General features: G+C 43.1%; 1 protein-coding gene across 1 annotated transcript in view; it reads left to right on the top strand.

The window, feature by feature from the left end:
* Positions 1–9,308, top strand: part of VPS18 (VPS18, CORVET/HOPS core subunit) — a 10,528-nt gene extending 1,220 nt beyond the window's left edge. The window contains exons 2-5 of the mRNA XM_019519026.1: positions 1,893–2,034; positions 2,190–2,281; positions 3,698–5,568; positions 6,735–9,308. Coding sequence (XP_019374571.1) covers positions 1,893–2,034; positions 2,190–2,281; positions 3,698–5,568; positions 6,735–7,463 — 2,834 coding nt within the window. The 3' untranslated portion in view covers positions 7,464–9,308. The remainder of the gene's footprint in view (positions 1–1,892; positions 2,035–2,189; positions 2,282–3,697; positions 5,569–6,734) is intronic.
* The last annotated feature ends 1,901 nt before the right edge of the window (positions 9,309–11,209 follow it).

Genomic DNA, 11,209 nt, shown 5'->3' on the forward strand with positions numbered 1-11,209 from the left:
CTGGCCCAGACCCCTGCCGGGAAGAGCCTGGCACTGCCTGCAGCAGTAGCCCTCCCTTGTCGTGTGCACAGATCCGGGGAGCACATGCCTCCTGCGGTTCTGGTGTGCATGTAGGGGTGGGATCTGCTCCCCTGGACAAGCGTCTTTCAGCTCTGTCCTGAACTGTGCCCTGCCCTACCCTCCCTCACCTCAGGGTTCTTGACCTGCCCCCCCATGTCCCTTCCCTTCCCTTCCCCCCCACTCCAATAGACTTACCAGCCAGATGCTGCTCTCCAAGCTGCCAGACCGCACATGCGCAGTTGGTTTGGTATCGGCTGATATGGCTCATTATTAATCAGCCATCAGTATCAGCCCAAAAATCTTTATTGTTGCATCCCTAATTTTTAGTGGCCTGATTCTTGATTGTCATTCCACGATGAATGTGAAATTATTTCCTGTCTTTCCTAGTGCTTCATGCGCTTTGGTGTTTTTCAAACTGATGATATTTAGAAACTCTCATAATTGGCTTAGTATCAGTGGATCAAAAGGGGAATGTGGTAGAGCAGATGGTATGATATTTACTTCCTGTCTCTGCTCACAGCAGACTTAGTGCAGTGGTAAAAATGTTAGTAGCCCACTTATGCTAGCCCTTCACCATTTTTAGCAGGAACTGGGCTATGCTAGTGAAAGAACTTCTGAAAATACGTGGCTGTTTTAATGGTCAATGGCTTTGGTTCCTGCAGCCCTCTCCTCCCTGTAAGTCTCTTGAAAGTGAAGACTTTCCCAAGCTCAACATGGGTGCTATAGTCTCTCAGAAATCCCAATAGAATCAATGGTTCTCCATCCTTGACATGAGATTAACATTTAACCTGGGAAGGGACAAAAACTGATTAGTCCATTGTTGGTGCCTAGCTTGGAGTGATGTGGCCAGTTGCTGTTTGTACTGTATTCCTTTGTCAAGAGGTTACATGATATGGAGGACAGATGTGAAGATAGCTTTGTGATACAATCTGTATGTGGATATAGATATGACTCCCTTAATCTGCTAATGAGCATCATTCCTGCTTTGTTTTGTGCGAACGTCTCATTATTTTACATTTGACTGTGTAGTTCAACTCATCTCTGGATTTTGGCAAAGATCCATCCACCATGGGCAGCTTCTGAAGGACACTTCTGATTTAGGCATGAAGTTGTCCAGTCTTAGGCTGTGCCACGCTTTTGAAAGCAGATTCTTTTCCATTCTTAGGAAAATGTTGCTCCTTGCAGCTTCTTTATCCCTGATATAGACTGGCCTGTAGTAACTCATCTTAACTTACACATTTCCTGCACTCTTGGTCCTTCTGCTCTGCCTAGTCTTTTCTATCTTTCCCTTGCAGTTTTAAGGGAAGTTGTTTAGAACTTCGCTTTTGTTTAGAAGTGGACATTTTTGACTGGTCCACTTGCTTTTAGGGTGACTTTAAAGGCTTTGAGAAACAGGATTTTGGCTATTTCCTGTTTCAGTATAGATCTGCTTCTGCATTCTGATCTTTTTTTTTTTTTTCTTCAGTGTGGAACAAATAATTTGATTTCCTGATTGTTGACAACTTATTTGCTTTTGTTTTACAACTGTCTTCATTAGCTTTTTGTGCAGTTCCTGTAAGTCCCCTTTCTCAGTTTTTCCCAGAGTTTTCAGGCTTTGTCTCTAGACATGTTTCAGTTAATGTCATTTAACACAGTGCTGCACTGTGGCACTATGGAAAAATAAACCAATTCTGTATCTTCCATTATGCAGCCAGGTAAATGGAGAGACAGTTACGTACCATATCTCACTTCATTTTCCAATAGCCTTTCCCATTTCTTTTCCATTTTTAAGTTAGGTTAAGTTAACTGCCTATTTTCTAAACAGTGTTTGTTCATATTTTTCTCTCTCCTAGGATATGTGAATGCCCGGTTGGAGAAGGAAACCCCGATATTTAACAAGCAGAGAATAGATTTCACTCCTCCAGAGAAAATTAACAGTCTAGTGGTCTCCTGTAACCAGCTCTGCATGAGTCTTGGCAAAGACACACTTCTAAGGTAATGTGCTGTTGATGACTTACAGCTGATGGGGGAATGCCCTTCTCCAGCGTGGTGTGCTTCCATGGTCTCTGGTTAAATATTAAAGTAGAACTTCTTATAGTTATGTGGACTTTTTCTGTCTGTTGGTAACTTGGTTTATCACTTCCATGCAGGATTGATCTTGGCAAGCCAGATGAACCTAATCAGGTAGAGTTGGGACGCAAGGATGAAGCCAGAGTCTACAAGATGTTTTTGGACCACACAGGTGTAGTTGATTGAATACTTTGTCAGTCTCACATGAGAACAGAGTAAATAGACCACAGATAGCAAGTGTTAATTAAGGAAGAATTGCAGTTTCTATTCTGTGTGTGGAATGAGTATATGGTCTGCCTGGGGCTGAATTCAACTATCTAGTTATTTTCCAAGGAATCCTTCTATCTGAATGTTGGAGGAAGAATACTGTGCCTCACTGTTTTAAATTCTGGTGTATTTAAATGATAGTTTAATTTAATTCCTGATGGAACATGGGCTGTTTTGAGCTAACTGATCTAAGGTACCTATTACAGCCCATTACTACTAACAGCTGAGGCCAAGAATTTAGCAGAGTTGTTAGAGAGACTTTATGTGTAGTTAACAGCTGGAATGAAAAATTTGAGAGAGAACCTTCCGATGATCACTGGTGGCCTGGGGCAGGAAGAGACTTTTAAAAAGGGATCATTTATTTCATAATGGTTCATGCAGGGTTTCTTGTGCTTTCCCTTGAAGCATCTGGAGACTGTCATGGTCTGTTGTGATACTAGACTAAATGGGCCATTTATTTCATCCAGCATGTCAGTCCCCTTGTCTTTATGAATTCAGATTCCTTGGAGCACTCCAGGATCTAGAACATGGGTGGGCAAAATGGTGGATCCAGCCAGCAGCTGGACTCCATTTCCCAGTGGCCCTAGCTCTTGGCTGGTCTTCCTGGAGACCCTGGGAGTGTAGGGTTGTGACAGTGTGGGGCTGCAGATCCAGGGCTGTGCCCTGGCCAGGCCCAGCCTGGCCCTGCGCTGTCATGGCCTTACACTCCTGGGGGTCTCTGTGGAAATTGGCCAGGAGCAGCATAGGTAGGGAGAGGAGCTGCTCCAGAGCTGGGAACTTGTGGTGGTGACAACACGGGGCAGGGCCGGGGCCAAGCCGCAATCTGCTGCCCATGGAATACATGCTTATCACAGGGGCATGGGCGGACAGCAGATTGCAGCTCTGTCCTGGCCCCACCCTCTGCTGTGACTGCCACAAAATCCCAGCCCCAGCCAAGGCCTCAGAGCAGCTTCCCGCCCAGTTGTGTGCCTTGGCCATGGGGCTCCTGGCTGATATGCATGGAGACCTCAGGAGCATGGGGCTGAGCTGGGTTGGGGCAGAGCCCTGGTTCTGCAGCCTTGCGTTGTCATGGCGTCACACAACCATGCCCCCATACTCCTCCTCCATGGAGGCTGGCTGGGAGCCAGGGCTGCTGGGAAATGGAGTCCCAGCATCCCTGGCCAGACTTTGCCCACCTCTGATCTAGGATGTCTTCCTTGAGAAGACCCAGAAGTATTGTTTGACAACACATGCTACCTGAGATGTGATGGTAACTTTTCTGCTAACACCATGTTCCTTTTCTCTCTCTCGTTACCTCGCCTTGGCCACATGCCTTTTACAGGTTCTCACCTCTTGATTGCATTGAACACCAGTGAATGCCTCTATTTGAACAGAAATGCTCAGAAGGTGCGGACACTGTCCCGCTGGAAGGGTCATTTGATCGAAAGCGTGGGCTGGAACAAGTTCCTGGGTACAGAAACTAACACTGGCCCTATCCTGGTGGGGACAGCCCATGGCCAAATATATGAGGCTGAGATCTCTGTCAGTGAGGGGAGCCTCTTCAGCACTAACCCTGACCAGTATTTCCGCCAGGTTTATACATTGGAGGAGGAGACTGGGCCTGTTCCTGTCTGCTGTTTGGAGATAGAACGTGGGATTGATGGGAAGTATTTTATCATTGCCACCACTCACAAGAGGCTCTTCCAGTTTGTTGGCAAGGTAGCTGAAGGGACGGAACAGCAAGGCTTCAGCTCCATATTTGCCATACATCCAGACCACTTGCCAAGCTTCCGGGAGTTCCCAGCCAGCTTTGGCTATAGTGAAATAGCATTTTACACCCCAAAGCTACGCTCCTCTCCCCGCTGCTTTGCCTGGATGATGGGAAATGGTGTCTTGTATGGTTTGTTGGACTATGGGCGGCCTGACTCTATTCTGAGTGAAGAACGGGTCTGGGTATATCCTTCTGACATAGATGTGACAATTAATAAGCCAATCTCCATTGTGCTCACCCAGTTCCATTTCCTGCTGCTTCTGCCTGACAGAGTGACAGCAGTGTGCACACTAAATGGGCAGGTAGTCTTCCAGGATGTGTTCTTGGAAAAATTTGGCTCACTGAAGCACATGATCAAAGATCCAACAGTTGGGCAGATCTGGATCCACACAGAGAAAGTTGTGTTTCGCTATCATGTACAACGGGAGTCTAGAGATGTGTGGAAGATGTACATGAACATGAACAAATTTGATTTGGCCAAAGAGTATTGCAAAGACCGGCCTGAGTGCCTGGATATTGTGTTGGCAAAAGAGGCAGAACACTGTTTCCAGAACAAGAAGTACCTGGATAGCGCCAAGTGTTATGCCCTTACACAGAACTACTTTGAGGAAATTGCCCTTAAGTTCATCGAAGCCAAACAAGAAGAGGCATTGATGGAGTTCCTGCTCAAGAAACTGGCGAGCTTGAAGCACTCTGAGAAGACCCAGACAACTCTGTTGACCACTTGGCTAACAGAGCTGTACCTGAATTGGCTGGGTGTGCTGGAGGGTGATGCCTCAAAAAGGCACCTCTATTTGGAGACCCGTGAGAGGTTTCGTACCTTCCTAATCAGCCCCAAAAACAAAGAATGTCTATTTAATAACCGTGCATCTATTTATGAGTTGCTGGCAAGTCATGGGGATACGGAACACATGGTCTACTTTGCTGTTATTATGCAGGATTATGAGCGAGTGATAGCCCATCACTGCCAGCATGAAGAGTATGATGAAGCCCTAAACGTACTGTCCAGACATAGAGATGAAAAGCTGTTTTACAAGTTCTCTCCAGTTCTGATCCAGCACATCCCCAAGAAGGTTGTTGATGCTTGGATATCCATGGGTATAAAACTAGATGCAAAGAAGCTTATACCTGCTCTTGTCAATTATAGTCAGAGTGGGAGCACACAACAGATCAATGAAGCTATTCGGTATATGGAGTTTTGTGTGTATGAATTGGAGGAAACTGAGCAAGCTATTCACAACTACTTATTGTCTCTTTATGCTCTGTGTCGGCCAGACTCCCTGCTGTCATATCTAGAACAAACTGGGACCAGTCCCAGTAGGATCCACTATGATCTGAAGTATGCGCTTCGGCTCTGTGCAGAGCATGAGCACCACCGAGCTTGTGTCCATATATACAAAGTGATGGAAATGTATGAGGAGGCAGTGGATCTGGCTTTGCAGGTGTGTGCTACTGCGTGCAGGTATTTTAGTTCATATATTGTAGAATATCAGGTCTTGGCTGCTGCTCTGAAGAACTCATCCTGTGTGTAATTTATTATGCTTATTTTAATAAGATCCATTGAATTAGTTCTCACTTGGTCAGCTTATGGAAAATAAGTTGATACTTTGAGCAGTAAATGTCAGTGTGTAATACACCACATCAGTTGCAGAATAGGGAGTGATATGGAGGAGACCTAATGATCTAGTCCTATAAATATAAAAAATTATAATTGTTGTACAATGGAAGCTTCTTTTATAGTTAACTGTGGATGTGGAAAGTCATTGGTTCCTTCTGCTGTTCCTAAATCAATCCAAAATTAATAAGGCCTCTTTCCTGATGGGGTTGTATATTGAGGGAGAGAGGAGACTGCCATATGGATATATGGTACCAACAAACAGTACAGTGATAGAGAGGTTGCCAGGTAGAAGGTAAGGCAATGTGGCACTTTCATAGACTAACTCATTTAGAGAGGTATGCGCTTTCATAGGCTACATCCTACTTCATCAGATGTTATGGGTGGACTTGTAGAGAGCTAGGATGGAGGGAAGGGGGTACTGCTGACAGGGGAAGGTGAGTTGTAGAGGTCAAAGGGGATAAACAAAACAACCTGTTGAGGGATATGAGGGATATAAAAGTTAGTCCTGGTAATGGGATAAGCATTCAGAGTCTCTATTGAGACTATACTTAACACAATCTAATCTGTGGATGATTTCTTGTTCTGGAATTTCACGATGAAGTTGGTTTTTAAAGTTTTGTTGTCCAAGAACAACAACTCTGAAATCAGTGATAGAATGTCCAAGGGTAGATGAAGCATTCTGCAATGGGCTTTTATGGCTTTCTAGAATTGATGTCAGTTTGGTGTCCATGCATACTTTCATGTAGGAAATGCCCAGTTTGCCCCATGGGTATGCAGCAGAGGGGCACTGAAACCAGGTGATGCAGACTTTGGATTGTTATCCCATGTTTTTCTGAATTAGTCTATAAGGTATGACACCATCCAGCCTCTGGCTAGCACAGCACTACTTATGGCTGATGTAATAAAAAGATATCCTGTTATTGAGAGCAAGTGTTCATGTTGGAGGGAGAAGTTAAGAGGAAATTGTAACTCTCCTTGTTTGTCTTCTAGGTGGATGTGGATCTGGCCAAGTCCTGTGCAGACCTTCCTGAAGAGGATGAGGAGCTCCGGAAAAAGCTGTGGCTGAAAATTGCATGCCATGTAGTTCAAGAAGAGAAGGATGTGAAGAAAGCCATGGCCTGCCTCTCCAGCTGCAACCTGCTGAAAATCGAAGATGTCCTGCCATTCTTCCCAGACTTTGTCACCATTGATCATTTCAAGGAGGCTATCTGCAACTCTCTGGAGGACTACAACAAGCATATTGAGGAGCTGAAGAGAGAGATGGAGGAAGCCACACAGAGTGCCAAAAGGATCCGGGAGGATATCCAGGAAATGAGAAACAAATATGGCTCTGTAGAGCCTCAGGAGAAGTGTTCTGTCTGTGACTTTCCCCTCCTAAATCGCCCATTCTACCTTTTCCTTTGTGGCCACATGTTTCACTATGACTGCCTTCTTCAGGCGGTTTATCCAAACCTGCCTGCCTACAAACAAGCTAAGTTAGAAGACCTTCAGAAGAAACTGGCAGCCACAAGCCAGCCCTCCAAAGCTCACCATCGCCCAAAGGACACAGATGCCACTAGTTTAGGGAAGGGGCAGCAGAGTCGGGAACAGATCAAGGCTGACATTGATGATATTGTGGCAGCTGAATGCGTGTTCTGTGGGGAGCTGATGATCCGGTCTATTGACAAGCCTTTTATTGATCCACAAAAGTATGAAGAGGAGAAGCAAAGTTGGCTGTAGGATCACACGGTTCTTGATTATGACTGCACAAAAGCAGTACTGTAGGTCATGTTTGCTGGTGAAGTTTGTATATTTGGGAACTAACCTCCATAAGTCTGAAAACAAATAGATTCTATAGCGTTCTAAAGGGAAAACAGCTTGTTAACCAGGACATCATAAATTAGTCCTGTAGGATGGTGTGAGAAATGGTCACAGTTGTCTAAGAATTGGAAGATTAACTTTTTCTGGCTTCTCTGAAGCTGGTCTTCAGCTTGCCACTTACTGTTTATGTGCAGTCCTTGGCATAAAGTTAATGGAGTGCCTCACTGCCCAGGGAGAACTGGGAACAGTTTTGGTTTCTCATCCTATTCAGTTGGTCTGCCTGCCTGTCTTCCTGTTCTTTTAGCATTCATGTTGATAAAGCCTGGAGTGAGGGGAAAATCAGTGGGGGGAGTGCTTAAGGTGTGGATTTCATTCATCACTTTCAGATTTGGAGTTGCTTTTGTATGTCTGTGTACTGGAAAAAAATGTAAAAAGGAGAAAGTAGACCTAATCTCTCTCACATCTGTAAATGTCATGTCACACAAATATACATTTTTGCACAGTAACATAGGAATATAAAAGATAATTCTCAAGCAGCAGTATCTCAAAAGATGCTTCTCTGTCCCTTTCTTGTATTTTGGGGGTGTTGGTTTCTACCAGTTTCCCACAGTTGTTGAATAAGTCCGCACAAGGAACTCTTCCCTGGGGTCCCTTCACTTTGTTTCCAGCTTCCGTGCATTGGTTCATTTAATACCTACATCAGGACATTTCCATAACTCCCTGTTTTGGTTCCAGCTTGACTGAAGTGCAATATTTGTAGAAGATAACCTACTACAACAGTTTATGGTATCTTGCAGGGAGCAGTACTGGAACACCACAATGGAAGTCAAGCAATAGGTACCTCTAAGGACAGACCACAGCACATCTTAGTGGTCAATGTTGTCCACTGAAGCAGGTACCTGGTAGTCTGAAAAATGTGCTGTTGGGTAATTTATTGCCTTCATGGTTAAATTTAGTACTTCTGAAATGAGTGTTTCTTGGATGCTGCTCAGAGGTAGCAGATGGTTTTGTCCTTAAGTGGTGAGGATGATTACACTTGAAATGCAATCAGCGGGGACTCATCACAACATAAATCTTAGGTCTCTAGTTCCTTGTAATGGAAGTAAATGTCTCATGAAGCTTATTGGCTGGGGCTAGCCATAGAGAAAAGATTTTGCAGGAGCAACACTCAGATTTTCTAAAGTGATGTTCAGTATCTAGCATCTCAGTAAAGAAGCAATATTTAAAAAAAAAAAAAAAGCTCTCAGCCTGCTTGCTATCCTTTTGCACTGCTTATGTGACTAAAGACCTGGGCTGTTGTGTCATTTAAAAAGAATATAAAATAAATTCTCTTCCATGAGTCATTGGTGATCCCACCTGGTTCCTATAGAGTTTCTCCATTTCTGATAAGATCTTTTCTAACCGAAGGCTTCAACCTGCAGTTTAGTTTTATCTGTATAAACTTGACAGGAAAACTAATGAAATGCAGAGCGGGCAGTAGTAAAAAGATCTGTTTCTTAGAAAGATTTCTTTTCTTTTTACTACTGTAGCTATTGACTAGCCAGTTTCATTACTGCCTGTTGTTAGTAGGGGTTGCTGCCGTACCAGCTCAGAAATCACTTGCTGAAATCTTCCTTCTGTTCTGTTGCTCTGAATTGCCTTTTGACTTGAGTGAACTAATGTCTATACCAGAAGGCTTTTATGATGAAGACACCTGAGGTATGCCTCGTTTGTTGAATGTTATGTCTTTGAAATTCAACATTAAACCTTCTTGTTACGATCAGATGTTCCTGGATCTTTTTTGAATGAAAGGTATATTTTACACACAAACTGTTTTTTCATGGGGCTAGGGGTGGAAAGAAAATGAGGATAGGCATACCTCCTCCTAGGCGTGCCTCCTTGTTGAGTAGGAAAAGATGTCAGTCAAGTTCATTCAAATCCATTGAGAATGACTGTGCCTGCTCAGTTTCCTTGTAAAGCTGTTGTACTACTTCCTTTCAGATATTTACCACATACTGTCCCTGAAGTTCTGCCGTCATGGAGCTGCTGTTTTCTTAGCTGCTTTCCATAACTGTCCTCTTTTACAGTACTAGTTAACATTTCTGTCCTTCAGAGCCAGGCAAAATCATTAAGCTGCTCATAGCCCTTTATAGGCAGATTTTTATCATTAGCTTTAAGTTTAAGGTGAGCTGAGGCACAGATCCACTTAACAGCAATAGAGTCAGGGATGAAATGGAAACCTGGAAGCTTCTTGATCCCATTTTTTTTTAACTCAAATATTAGCCAATTCTACTTAACTAATTTAGATTTAAACTATGACTAACTCTGAGATCTGCCTTTTTAAATGGCTGTGTGCCTTGTAGCATCTATGCCTGTTACTGTGAAGATTCACAGACATTTCAGTTTAATGGCCATAAGGCAGCGTGGTCATCTTTGGGGAAGTGTCGTGGTTGAAGAGTGCTGGTGTTCTTGGTTTTTACAGAAGACTTCCTCTGAGTTTTTTGCTTTCACTTCAGTGTTCTGAGGTTTTAGCTGTTTGCATGTGCTTTGTGAAAGTTTCTGAGCATAGATATCCACATTAACAGGAGGAGTTGCCTTAATTTTTTTGGGGTAGAGTGGGAGGAAATTTTAACTTTTCTCTTATGAGGTGTGGTTCTGGTTTTTTAAGCCACTTTCTGTATAGAAACATGGTATCTGTGTAAAAGAAGATGTAACATCTTGCTCTCTGCTATTCTGAAAGCATTTAGCATTCTTGTCATCCTCCTAGGATTTAACTGCTGTCTCTTGAATAGGTGTACAAGTGTGACTTTATTTTAGCAATGACTTTTGTTCTTCACATGGTGGGACTCATCAAGAGCCTCTGGGGGAAAAACAATTAAAGCATTAGGGTTTTGGAACCCTGTTCCTTGGCCTTGTCTGTGTGGGAAGCTTAACCATTCATATGGCTATCATTATACTGGTATAATTCCTTATAGACGCTCTTATTTTGCGACATGAGGAGTCTTTGATTTAGAACAAAAAGTCCCTCTTTATACCAGGATGAGTATGTCTACACAAAGGGTTTATATCAGTTGTGTGTATGGTTCATATCTTGTGTTCTAGGAGGATGGGAGGGAACTTCATTTTAGACCTAATAAACATGGAAATTCTCTTGAACACTCCATATCAGAAGTAAGCTTAAAGGAATAAGGGTCTGGAAAAATGAAGAAACTCAGAACAGACAGGAAATACGTAGTAAAGACAAATTTGTGGAGGTTTTTTTCAAAAGCACTTGGTCTAAGTCTTTGCAAGTCTTACCACAAACTAAAGGGAGGCAGATGTAAATCAGTGCAGACAGCTGTCTCTGTTCTAGCTAGTATTTAACTGGTAGGCTGCAAACTCGGACACCAACTCTAGCCACTAGATGTCATTGTTCTCCATTAAATTCAGTAAAATAGGGTTAATTCATTGCTCCAAAGGGATTTGTAATAGCTATCCCAGAGTAACGATCAGTAGTTAGCCATTTTCAAATTTTTTAGATATATTTTGTAGGATGTTAAAAAGTAGGAAAGAATGATTTGTATATTAAAAATTCAGAGTGAAGATTGTGCACTCACTTGCTATATGTGAATTGCATAATTCCAGAGATAACTGTTTGATGTACAGTTTCTTACTACAAAATGGAGAACATTCACTATAACAAAAAT

Source organism: Gavialis gangeticus, unplaced genomic scaffold (genome assembly GCF_001723915.1).
Source record: "Gavialis gangeticus isolate Ggan-Ray unplaced genomic scaffold, GavGan_comp1, whole genome shotgun sequence".
NCBI classification, from domain to species: Eukaryota; Metazoa; Chordata; order Crocodylia; family Gavialidae; genus Gavialis; species Gavialis gangeticus.